The sequence below is a fragment of the Euprymna scolopes genome, chromosome 2 (genome assembly GCF_053919585.1).
Source record: "Euprymna scolopes isolate OS-2025 chromosome 2, ASM5391958v1, whole genome shotgun sequence".
Taxonomy (NCBI): Eukaryota; Metazoa; Mollusca; class Cephalopoda; order Sepiida; family Sepiolidae; genus Euprymna; species Euprymna scolopes.
Genome location: NC_136483.1, coordinates 102,403,260 through 102,416,950, shown reverse-complemented (window position 1 = coordinate 102,416,950; position 13,691 = coordinate 102,403,260). Strand labels below are relative to the sequence as shown.

The window sequence follows — 13,691 nt, the reverse complement described above, 5'->3', positions numbered from 1 at the left end:
CCCCAACGTCTTCTATAAGCTGTCAAACATTCAACTACCTGTTTTCCCCTAATTCGTCCTTTTTAAATTAGTTGTTCTCCTCATATGCGAATGAATGTTACCTCTAAAGAAAAATCGAACTACAAACACAAGTTTCTCGTTGGAAATGTCACATTAAGAATGTACTTGGTTAAAAGGAATTAAATGCATCTTTTCTGAATTTTAGGATTCGGTAAACCAAAGGCTTTTTTTTTTTTTTTTTTTTTTTAATTAATATACTTTCACATCACATTAGCAAGAATTTTTCCAAACGCGTTTAATTTTGTAACATGGGAGATAACTCTATAATCTGATCGAGGTCATATTTTTTGTGAACTATCTCCCTTTCGATAATTTAAGGCTCATTACTCGCAGAAATTATTCGTTAGTGGTTTTCACAAGAGTTAAAAAGTGACAAAATGTCTTTCCAGTACTTCTGAAAATGCTTCACTATCCATGTAAATGTCTACAATAATGTCATTAGTAGTGACTTCACTGGGATATGCTTAATAATAAGCCTCCTTAAGGTCTCAGTACACCTTGCACTTATTGATCAGAGGTCTGGTTAGTGCTTTCTCTCCTTGGACTTTCCGTCCTCCCTGACCCTCCTTATTTATTTGGTGCAACACTAGTTTATGGTTAAGAAGAAAAAACAAAACAAAAAGCAATGGGAGGGGGGGCATGGCACAAGGGATTAACTTGCAATTATGCAGTTTTAGTTTTCATGATCGTAAGCGTTGTTTCTTTGTGTTTTAACTCTGTAGTAGTTTCTGTATGCAACGCTAGTACCCACGGGTCATGTGAAATTGTCTTTGCACTCAAGGATTTTCCTTAATATTTCAGCCATTTTCATTATTGTTATCCATTGTATCTTCTCAGTCATCCCTCTGATTTCAATCTGACCTATTCTTTTTTTTCAAAGTTTTTTTAGTATTGTTCCTAGTGCTCCTACTATTATTGGTATTACTTCAACTTTCTTCATCTTCCATATCTCATTTGAGTTCCCTGACCAGCTCTATGCATTTGCTCTGCTTCTCTGTCTCCTTGATCTTCACTCTGTGGTCTGCTGGAATGGCAATATCTACAGTTTGGCATAACTTTTATAATAATTATAATTATTATTATTATTATATTCACTAGTTCTCGAATGCTCACAAGCCATGTTCCTCGCAGTCTGAGTGACAAGAAATTATCTCAGATTTCTTATTTTAGTTGAATTTAGGCCATTTTTTTTTTTTTAAGTTGACCCATTTTTTTTTTTTTTTAAGTTGAGCCATTTTCATTTGATGACGTTTTTCATTTGAAGTTGAGCCTTTTTTACCTTAAGTCTAAAAATGTGTTTTATTTTAATTTTCGTTTTTGTTTTACAGACTTTGAGGCTGCCGTGCCAATATCAGGTTCGATTACCTGGGAAGAGATTAATCCAGCCGAACCTGCAGATGAAGAGGATGCAACTTAAAGATGTCTGACACTGGTTGCTCCATTGAACCATAACCTTCTAATAACTACACAATTTTGCAATTTAAAAAAGAAAAGAAAAAAAAAGTAATATGGCCCTAACTGAAAGTATCTTGTTATGGACTTGAGTGCGATTTTGCAAAGAATGATGAGGGAAAATGAAATCAAGATGTCTGTGATCATTAAACACTAAGGCAGCAGAGCAACAACGAATATAAAAAATGGCTCCCTTAAATTGTAAGCAAAAGACTTATAATGGAAAAACTAATTCCTTTTCAATATTCATGTGATAACTAAAATACATTCCACAAATAAAAAAAAAAGAAAGATAAAACAAAACAAAAATGAAGAAAAAGCGAAAGAATTATGGTAAATAAAGTTAAATGATCTGGCAGTCCATGAATCCGCTCTTCTGGATAAATAATTTTTCCACTTATTTAAAATAAGCAAGGTTACCTGCCATTTTTGGGACAAAAGTGTAACATATTTCTATTAAAATGTCTGCCTCTATCTTTCTCTCTTCCCCATATTCTGGTTTTCTTTTTCTTCTGTGACCCCCCCCCCCTCCCCTGCCCATCTCGCCCTTTATTCTCTGTCCAGCCCATTTTTCTTTCTGGACATGCACACACACAACTCATTTTTTATAGAGTTCTCAAGGAATGAGTATATGGGGAATAATTCATTGTTTATGAATATCAGAGTTACTTCCCTTGAGTTAGTATATACTCTGTCTAAAAAAAGAAGACCCCCCCCCCCCGACGAAATCTGTGCCAGTTTAGGTTCAAAGAATGTATAATTTTTTTCCAAATTGTAGATATTATTCAGCCTGAGTACTACCTTATGGATATTTATTTATTTTTACTTTTAGCCAGACACAAATATACACGTAGACGACTGTCATTTATATTATATATTAAATTTCAGTTCCTATTGGATGAGAATTATATATGATTGACATCAAATGAATTTATTAACAATTTATTAGTATTTTATTTGTTGCAGTAATTTTATGCAAGATTTTTCAAAAGTTTAGTTTTAAATTTCGGCTTTCCTTTTATGATATATATTGGGTTATTGGAAAGCAAGTCCCTTTATTATGTGCTCCTAATTTATGACTGAAATATAATTCTTACAAGAAACGAAAATGATAAGAACATGTATAGAATGGAGTTTTATTTAGAATTCAATATGGCTGCTAGCATTCACGACCACCTGGTAACCACAGTAACTGATTTCACGCATCATGCGTTTTTAGTTACTGAATGATGATGAATATAAAAAGATTGAAAATCTTCACTCAAAACAACGCCTGATCCAGAAAACAGCAAGCCCTCACATTCCATAAGCAATGTTTCTGACAAATGGAGAATAATTGCCGTTTTTTGGGTTGGCTGTTCTTTTGGGTTTTGGTATGTGAAGATATTCAATCCTCTTATAATCATTCAGTAAAAAGAAGCTTTAAAAAAATCAATTGATGCAGTTCCCAGATAGATCGAGAAGCTGTTGGTGAATGCTGGCGGCCATATCAAATTATAAATTAAAAAAAAAAAAAAAACCTGCAATCCACTTTTTTCTCATATGCATTTCTTGTAAGAATTTTATTTCAGAAATAGATTACAACTTTTAATAATATGGTGTTACATTCCTGTCATTGTATATAATAACTTCAGTAAATATCATTTCTATTAAAAAAAAAAAAAAAAAAAAAAAACATAAGTCAGTCGTGAGACTGCATACTTTCACCTGACAATGTGAGTGGAAATTTCATTAAAATATCAAACTTGACAAGGTCAATGGTGAAAATCAAGGTCAAGGTCATATAAGGTGCAGGATTTGATTGGCTACAATATAGACCAAGTAGCAAATCATTAATGATGAACAAAACCAGTTATTGCCAAAAAGTATGAGTTTAAAAAAAAATCTTTTCTGTCTCCTTGATTTTGACCTTTGACCTTGATATCCCCAAAATTAAATCAGCTTAAAGTTAGGCCATAACCGAAATTTTTTTATCAAGTTGGATGACTATCGGTCAAATGATGTGGATTTGGATGTGAGGCTGTACACAAACAAACGTTCTGACAAATTCAGTTGAATGCATAATCCCTTTAGCAGATGTAAACCTTTTCTCTGATAATTTTTAAACTGTGAAATTGTTTTTTTTTTTTTACTGAGAAAACAAAATATAAAATATTTTCTTTTTGTAAATTGTAAAAAAAAAAAAAAAAAAAAAAAAAAAGCATCTATGAAATTTAACTAGATTATATCTCTTAAATTTTCTTCCATTATTCTTGGATTGTATGATGTCTCTTTTCACATATATATATATATATATATATATATCTTGTTCATTTCCCTTAAACAAGGCACATTAGAGGTTACTGTGAATTGGGCATCCTAAGTGGGGAGTTGGGCGGCAAGATGTTTGTTCACATTACATTGAAATTTCTGCATGTTGAAAAAAGGAGCAAGGAGTGAATTCTAATTTGCAAATTGAATTGTAAAACTGACAGTGATGCTGATAACTTTTTAACTTAGTGAACCCTGGGACCCACAAATTTATTATTTAATGAGTCCTTTGAGAAATTTTATGAGCATTTATTATAAAACTCTCTTCTCTTTGAGAAAATGTATTATGGTCCCACCCCACTCCAAGCTAGATTACAAGATGAGAACAAGAAACAAAAATTTAGAAATAATCTAATAACTAAGAAAATAATTGTTATATTTTTAAATGTTTTCTCATACATAAACGGAATAAGAGTATAAATGTGAATTATCTGCCCTTTCCTCAGGAGGTATCACGTGAGCAGATTTAAAAAAAAAAAATGTACATTTCAAAGCACGTTAAGAAGCTGTTCTTGATTTTCAGATTACAACATGTTCTGATGAGGAGTGAGAATGAGATTCTGAACTGAGAATCTTTGTTCACAGCCAGCTGTATTTATAACTAAAAAATGTGTTTTCCTGATGCTGGTCACAAAATTAAATTGTTCAGTTAAAAATAAAAGGAGTAGCTAAATCGGGTTGACTGTCTTCATAATAAACATATTGGAGGACTAAAAAGGAAAGGGAAAAAAAAAAGTAATAAACACAGAACCTAAACGTATTATTTGGATTCTTCAGGCTACTGTTCTGATCTCAAGTATCATTTTCATAACATTTTGGGGTCGATGTAATCTCCAAACCTTTTCAGGTGTATCTTGTTGGATTTACGAGTCTTTAATGAATTTGAGTTTGAATGAAATGTAGCACGCTCTCGTTCCATCAGCAATGACTGGGTAGAAGGCCAAAATAATTAAGTTTGACAGAAAGATTCCAGAGTTCAACAGGCAGATTCCCAAGCATGACAAGATACACCAGAAGAAGATCGGAAATTACATCGACCGAAACGTTGTGAAAATAACACTCAAGATGAGAACAGGGTACTAATGCACTTACTGATCCGCGCTATTTTTTAAATCGTATTTCCAAGTTTAATTAAAGTTTTATGATATGTCTTTTTATTCAATTGTAAGGTTGAAGTACAGAACAGGTACAAAGCACCCTCCCCTCCCATGTTAAGAATGGCTTTTTAAATAATAACGTTATTATTTCAGCACGGATCAATAAGTGTATGAGTACCGAGAACAGTAGGCCAAAGAATCCAAATAATATGAATTATTAATGTTCGTCTGAAAAAATTCTGAAAAACAGGACTTAAAGATGATTCGCACTTCTGTGGATTTTCTGTGTGCATTGCAATTCATATATAAAAAAATAATTAGCAAGTACAATTTGATGGCATCTATTTAGAATTTTTTTGCATCCCATCTCTGATGCTGGATGTGTAGCGATCAGCATCTCTGCAATGGAATCCTTCTTATACAATACACAAATCTTGTTCTAAAAATAGCAGTATTTCAAATTTAGTTAATTTCTTCCTTGCATTTTTTTCCTAAAATCTGCCAAGGAGAAGTTGATCACCCAACTGGAAAACTGGCCTTTTAGTTGGTTATATTGAAACAGTTAGCTCCTCAAATGACTGCCAAATTTACCCTCTAGTTTTGTTTGATTTTTTTCCAAGTGGTGACACAGCTAATTAATCAAATGTACTAATTTTTGTCTGACTTTGTGTTTTTTTTTTTTTTTTTTTTTTTTTTTTTTAATACCGTTGAATTTTTTTTCTTTGTTTGATACAAAACAAAACATATTTCCCCACTTAATCCTATCACTAACCCTAAGTCCTGGTGGCAAAAATAACTATTTAAGATCATCGTTGTTTGATTTTATTATGTATTAATTTACTAATTAATCAATTAATATTTGAATAATAATAATAATCATTGTTATTATTATACAATAATAATAATAATAATAATAATATTTAAAATAAAAATTAAAAATGACATTTGCAAAAAGAAAATAAATTATTACTTGCAAAATAATCTACAAAAACACAATTTAATCCACAAAAATTTGAACAAAAAAATTAATATTTGTAAAATAATATACAAAAATAAGAATACAAATTAATATTCGCAAAAAAAAAAAAAAAAATTTCTTTTAGATCAGCAAAAAATCAGACAACAAATTATTATGGTGGCTTAATTTATCCTGTCATCGTCTGGAAAATCAGACAAAATTAATAAAATTTAGCTGTTGTTTTAGGAACTAATCGCTTCAGTATAACCGAAAATAAATTTGCAAAAAAAACGACAACAAAATAATATGCTTTTGGAAACTCGGATAAAAATTGTTGATATAATTTATTATTCGTTTTGGGAGCTAACCACTTCCATATAACCTTTCATTTTTTTTTTTAATTGGTAATATTATTTAACTGTTTTACTTGTTATTTTAAGTGTGTGTTGAATTACATTATGTGTTTTTGGTGAGACACGATTTGATATTACAATTTATCTTGTATATAAAGGGAAGAAGGGGGGGGGATATACATTTCTTTATGATGTGTTCATTTTTATATGAAAAAAAAAAAGGCAATTCCTGTGGTGATATTTTATGCATAAATGGTTTATGAAATCATTGCAGTTATTTTGTGATACAAAAAAAAAGAACAACAAAAGACTATTGGTTAGAATGTCAGTTAAAATTTACCAAAAGTAAATAAAGATTATTTGTTTTTAATCCATAGCAAATTTGGAAAAACTTGTAAGTAATGTTTCCACTATCAGAGAACATGTACGTTTACATAGATGATGTTAGGTGCAAGTCTTGGGAACATATATACTAGAAAGAATAGTTGGAAATAAGTCATGCATCATCCACCATAACTATGCAATTACTACAGCTACGCACCTCGAAAGAAGAGCTATTAAATCTGAAATAGTGACATGAAACAAGGAGAAAGAAGCAACCTTAGTAGAAGTTAGTGCCCCGAATGAGAGATTAAACAAAGCTGAGAGAGAAACGATAATGAAATACCAAGGTCTTATGTACGATATGAAAAGAAACTGGAATCTTAGGAAGATCTCCATCGTTCCAGTTATTATAGGAGCAACTGAACTCATGAAAAAGAATTTCAGATACTACCAGGCAAACATACCCGGTGAACCAAGTGCAAGAGAGATATAAAATATTGCACTTAAAGAGGCGTTTAAAATTTTAAAAAGATCTCTCGGTTGGAATGTATAAGATAGTGAATAGTGAGTGAATGTCCATATCCAGCTAAAACAAAATGATAAAATTTAGAGAGAGAGAGAGAGAGAGACAGAGATATTAACACATAATTAAAAGCAAAAGCTTGTGCTGAGAAATGATTGATTGATTAGGGTTCAAAAATTGACTCCAGCAAGCAAACAGAAGTTGCAAGTATAACATGATTTCTAAAGAGAGAGAATTCTGTGGAGCATGCACAAAAAAATCCTCATCCTTAAAAATCCCCAGTGAACCTATGAGAGCAGACCTTCTTCTCTTAAAACTTAAAATCTGTATATCTGATTTTAATGCCATTTATACCGAAATTATATAAGACATTAATTTAGAGTTCCACAAAGTTCAGTTTCTTTTGACTATTTAGGGAGCAAAACTCTCTCTTGCACCTGGGCAATGTTGAGTACTCCTGCTAGTATACAATGTATTTGTTAATATTTAAGAATCTTTTTTAATAAACGGCCCAATTATCTATCACTATAGTAAATGTGAATTAATCAACATTTGTTTCCATAAGGATTTTTTCCTATATAACAAGAAATGTTTAAATATACTTTGGTTCTGGAATTGAATTGTTTAAAAAAAAATCTGTTTTAATTGGTCTAATTAGATGTAATTTGTAATTAAGTGAATAAGTTATTATTCTCTGTCTCTCTTTCTCTCTCAGCTGTAGTTGTCTTGTTCCCTCTCACTCTATCTTGATCCAACCATTCTAATATGTCCACTGATTTCGGCAGTTCAGAAATTATTTGGATTATTTGAATTACTGTTCTTTTCTGGAACGTTATTCTACAAAAGGTTTTAGCCCAGGTAACCAACATTTTTCAGGCATATCTTGTTGAACTGAAGAATCTGTATGGATTCTTCTATGAAATTTAAATCAGATAACATTTTAAGAATAGATTTAAAATTGCTAAAATTTGCAAGGACATGTGGCGTAATGGCTATAAGTGCTACATATTATTTAATGCACAAGGGTATCTAAAACTCGTTCCATTATCCATGACCAGGTAGAAGTCTTAAATTAAAGAGTTCCATTCGAAATTCCATATCAGGTTTCTTAAAAGTTTTAAAGTTTACCAAGATATGCTTGAAGAAGATCAGAGGTTACATCAGCTGAAATGTGAGAATAACACTCAAAATGAGAATAGCAGTTGAAATAATCCGCATTATCAATCCTCATTTTAAAAAAATTTCAAAGTCTGAAAATTATTTTGATAGACATACCCTTTGAGATAACTCTACAGAAAAAAGATCTGGAGAGTAATATCTGTTGGACATTCATGACTGAAACTTGGTGGACAAGTCATGCATACACTAAAGTTTATTTGGACTAAATATGGTTGGATTCTAGAGAGGATCGTGAATTTTATTTGGGTTTTATTATATTGTTAGAGTTTGTATTGTTCTATGTTCTAACTTTCTTTCTAAAGGTTTGTTGAAAAGTAATTAAAAAAATTAAAAATAGTAAATTTAAAGAGTGAATAGTGAATTAAAAGGTTTATTAAAAATTAATTAATTAAAAAATTAAAAATAGCAAATTCAAAGATTTAGTGAATGAAAACGAAAACGATTGAATTCTTGTAAATAAAGATTGTTTTGTTGTTTTTTTTTTAATCCATATTTTGACAATGCAGATGGTTAATGATAATGCTATGAAACCCTAAAATGTTAAATTATTAACTGTCTCGACCTGATATTGCCCGGTAATCTATTTACTTTTTTTTTTTTTTTAAACTATGATATTTTTTGTTTTGCCTGAAATATTAATTTTTGCTCCAACTCAAGGGAAGTAATACATGTATGGATGAATACAGAATTACATCCCCTTCTTAAGATGGCGCCCGTTTGAAACATTCTAGTAATTCTAAATTCGCCACGTTATAAAACGACCCCGGTGTCTAACTCTGTCTCATGGGGAGGCATTGTTAATAGGAATTCTAAAAGGAATTTAAATCAGATAACATTTTAAGAATAAGTTTAAAGCTGCTTAAATTTGCCAGGACCTGTGGTATAATTGCTATAAAAGCTAAGTAATAATCAGTTCTAAATGGCAGTCTTCAGGATGTTGGAAAGTTCAATCCTCAGTATCAGCAAGACTAAGAATAATAAAATGACAAGTTACTTTAGATTTCTACCTGGTCATGGCTGACGAAATTAGAACAAGCTGCAATTTGAAATTCCATACAGATTACCAAGTTCCAACATAATGATTCCCAAGTTCTACAAGACGCACCTAAAAAAGGTTGTAGGATACATCAGCCGAAACGTTGCGATAATAGCATTCAAGATGAAAATAGTAGTCTGAATAATCCCAAATAATCTGGACTTTTATGTCGGAGTAAGAGTTAGTTCCCTTGTTCCATGAAACAAAAGATTTTCTGCAATTGTGATCAGAATGTAACCAGACTGAAGTTGTATCTTTCTGGATCGTACCGAAATATAAAGGAAATGTACATGTTCTTCCAAATAACTATTGTGATTGCAACGGATGATATAATTAATGTTTTCTTTCTTTTTTTTTTTTTTTTTTTACTCATGTTCACCCCTTATACAAAGCATATCGCCACTTGGACGTAAGCAGCTATTATTTGGGGCCATGTCTAGGAGAGATTAACAAGATATTTGTTTATGTTACATTTAAACTTCTGCATATCAGTACAGCCAGGGAAGCAGGTAGCAGGAAGGGATCCAAAGTCTAGCTGTTCGAGGAATAGAAAGCTTTCTGGCATTTAGGGACAACAACAGTGAAGGGGTGAGATCTTATTGCTAAGCGGGTTTGTCAGGGATATGTATGTCGAGGGGGTACAGGTGAAATGATGTTAACATTTTATTCTTTTTTACTACATGATGCAATGATCCACAAAAACCCCCTGATAAAACCCGAATCCAATATTTATTTTGTAGGAAGAAAACTATTTACGACAAAGACTGACTTGACTTTATATATTAGATAAACAAACTGTGATTTACTTTATGAATTTATTTTAATTTATTTTTAATTAATTAATTACTTTTTTTTTTTTTTTTAAATGGAAATCGCTCCAGACAAGGCATGGTAAGGAGCTAAAAAAAAAAAAGAAAAAAAATATTACTTCAAAGTTAAAAACTTGCCAACATTGCAAATGTTAGATGGAATAGATTCTGACCTAGAAAACAGCAATTCTTCCCTCTTTGTCAGAACCATCGCTCATGGAATGTGAGGATTAAAAGACAAAGTTAGGAAAACGAGAGTTTTGCAGTTGCCGAAAGTAAAATCAAGGTTCATTTTCTACTCACTTTTATTTCTTTGTTGTAGTCAAGGTTGACCTTCCGATTAGTTAAGAAAATTTGAAGGCATTATTGTTTGACACTAGATCAATTTATATTTTACTTTGTGTAAAGTTATATTGGATTCATTTCAACTGATTCAACTAACCATATTTGTACATAAGAACTTTTAAACATATTGTTGATCTTCGTACACAGAGCTGGCATTATCTATTCCAGTCCCGGAAGGGGTTTACCGAAAAGATGGTTTCAGTAACACTCTGGACAATTTCTTAGTTTTGTTTTTTTACTCCTTAATTAAAATGGTGCCATAAAGAATTACAACATGTTCCCAAACAAAATTTGAAAAAAAAAAAAAAAAGAAAGAAAAGTTATTGTACATAATCCATTAATGTGACTCAAACTTTAATTCTGGCAAAATTTGATTGGTATAGGACTACAAAAAAAAAAAAAAATTAGATTCTACCTTTCTAGCCAATTATGTGTAAACAGCTTGAAAAAGTTGGCAATAAAAAGAAAGAAATCAACAAGAAAACAATTTTAGGCTTCTGAGTTAGCAAACACTTTTGTCTATAAGTTTTATGTAAAACAATCACTCCTCTCCAATCAGTTAACGTGTTTTTTTAAGGAATGTCCTTAAAGAAAAAAAAAAGAAAAGCGTTAACTGTCTGGAAGTGATGAATCATTTTATATTAAATTTATGTGAAAATGATTCCCCATTCGAAAGTCTACAATTATATCTTTTTTTTAATTTTATTTTATTTCTTTTTTTTTTTATGGTTGTTTATATGAAATCGATTACAAAAAGTAGAATCTCATCTTTATTTTTATTAGGGAATTGTTGAAAATTGTATAATTCTCTGACTTTTGGTGATTAAAAAGAAGTGAACCCTATTGTTTTTTTTTCTTCTTTTTTTTTGTTTGTTTGTTACAAAGAGTAACCGTTCCTAATTGAGGCCCCGTATGATAAATTGCTTTTTAACGCTGGCTCATGGGATGCGCCATCTCACATTTAATTCGAATCGAATGAAAATACATTCACTGAATCTGACATTTATACTTGTTGTTTATTTGGTGATTGATCTCGCAGCTGAATATTTGTTTATAAAATTTTATGTTAGATTAACACTTTCTGCTGTATCACCCCCCCCCCACCAAATAAAGAAGAAATTGGTGGAAAGAAGAAAGAAAGACAAGAGAAAAATTATTTTAGAATTTAGAGTGGGGGATGAGTTTTGTATATAAATTTAACATAAATGATCCCTCATTTCCCCAGGTCAGTTAATATAATTTGCTTTTCATCACTAACCCTAAGTCCAAGTGGCATGGTCATGAACCCACACGTAATCACCTAAAAAGGTAGACCCCCTCCCCTCCAAAAACTATACTTGGTTAACTACCCTAAAAACTAAAATGGCTCGGAGATGAGGAATCATTTTACGTTCCTCTAAAATAAACTCTAAAATAATATATTTATCTTTAATTTTCTTCTTTTCTTTTTCTCAAAAATTTTCAGGATGTCCACATGTAATTGCTTAAAAAAATGTAGAATCTTGTTTTTTTTTTTTTTTTTTTTTTTTTTTTCATGTGGTGGGAGAGTGATAAGAGATAGCAGAGAGTGTTAATTAAGAATAATAACTTTATTTTATATTTAAAATTAAATTTTTCCCCCACCCACCAGATCGTTGATTTTTTTATGATTGTATTTTTTATTGTTACAGTTATTTCCCTTTGTTTATGTTGCTAAATTATGAAAATTATCGAAAAGCTGAAAAAAATTTACTTAATTTTATTTCTTTGTTAAAAAAAATTATGTGGATTAAAAATGTAAAAATAAATATGAAAACTAAAAACTTTTTTTTTTTTTTTTTTGTCCAGGATTTGTAAAAAAATCCAACTGAACATCTTCCACTGAAGTCAATGAACGAATTTTATGATAATGAAAAAAAAATCTGATCTTAATAAAATATTCAGAAACTTTGAAATTTACTTCCATGTATTTTTTTTTCTTTCATGTATGAATAATGGATGTTTAATGCAATAAAAAAGCATTTTTAGAGGGTTAGATAAAAATAAGTTAATATGTATCGATTGGGGATGTTTCATTATGTTTTCATACGGATTCCCATTAATGAAAACAACACAACGCGTACACTTGGCTTACTGGCATCTTATTTTATTCTCGCGCCATTATTCACAATACAAGTCTGTCACTGCCAAGGGACATTACTCTAGTGGTGTAACCTGAGATTAGTTCCTCATTCAACATCTTCCCCCTTTTAAGAACAACAACAAAGAAAAAAGATCCACTAACAAAAATACAAAAACAAAACAATGCTTTGTCCTTGTGACCTAGGCCTTCACTGGGCTGACTACCCTCAGGCCTAACAGGGATTATTCTGCCCTTTTCACTTGGACTCAATTAGTCTGTATAGTCTTTGAATCTAGCCAGATTCCTTACTAGTCTCCCTAAACGTGTCATCCTCATTCCTTCAGTATTTTGATTTGCTGGGGATGGTGTCGCTGGCCTCATTCCTTCTCTTCTATTACTTTCAAGCCGAGGTGTTTGTGAATTACAAACCCCTTCTGTACTTGGCAGTTCAGTTATTGGTGCCTCCTCACTTGGGCCTTTGGTATGACTGAGGGATCAACGGTGGTGATGGGAGTGCTTCGTCTGTTTTTTTTTAAATCCACCCTATTACTTTGGAGCAACTCCCCATCAACTTTGACATGGTATGACCTCTCATCCAGTCTCTGCCACACAACTGCCTTCTTCCACTCTTGCTAATCTTTTATGTGTGGTTTAATACGTACCACATCTCCATGTTGCACTGGCTGAAGTGGTTTTACTTTCCGGTTGAAATAATGCTTTTGCTTTCTGCTGTCCCACTTAACTGTTTTGCTTAGATTTTTGTGTAGTTCTGGTCTGAGTAGGTCCTCTCTGGTTCGAAGAAGTGTCTTTGTTCTTCTTAACATTAGCTTCTGTGCAGGTGATAAGTGGCCCTTGGCTGGCGTATTTCTATAATCCAGCATCACTAGGTATGGATCAGCCTTATCTTCCATTGATTTCCGGAAAAGGTTCTTTGCCATCTTTACAGCAGATTCTACTTTCCTATTTGCCTTGCTATTGTAAGGACTGACGGGTGTATGTGCAAAACACCACTTTCTTGCAAAGGTGGAGAATTCTTGACTACTAAACTGTGGTCCATTATCAGTGACCACCTGATCTGGTATCCCATGTCGTGCAAAATGGTGCTTAAGCTTCGGGATCACCGTTCTAGCTTGTGTAGTCGGGA

General features: G+C 31.8%; 1 protein-coding gene across 6 annotated transcripts in view; it reads left to right on the top strand.

Moving 5' to 3' along the window:
• The window catches only part of LOC145293525 (uncharacterized), a 62,515-nt gene extending 60,636 nt beyond the window's left edge, over positions 1–1,879 (top strand). For all 6 annotated transcript variants that reach the window (XM_080140031.1, XM_080140028.1, XM_080140027.1 and 3 more), the window contains one exon: positions 1,389–1,879. In XM_080140031.1, coding sequence (XP_079996157.1) covers positions 1,389–1,477 — 89 coding nt within the window. In that variant the 3' untranslated portion in view covers positions 1,478–1,879. The remainder of the gene's footprint in view (positions 1–1,388) is intronic.
• Positions 1,880–13,691: the final 11,812 nt, after the last annotated feature.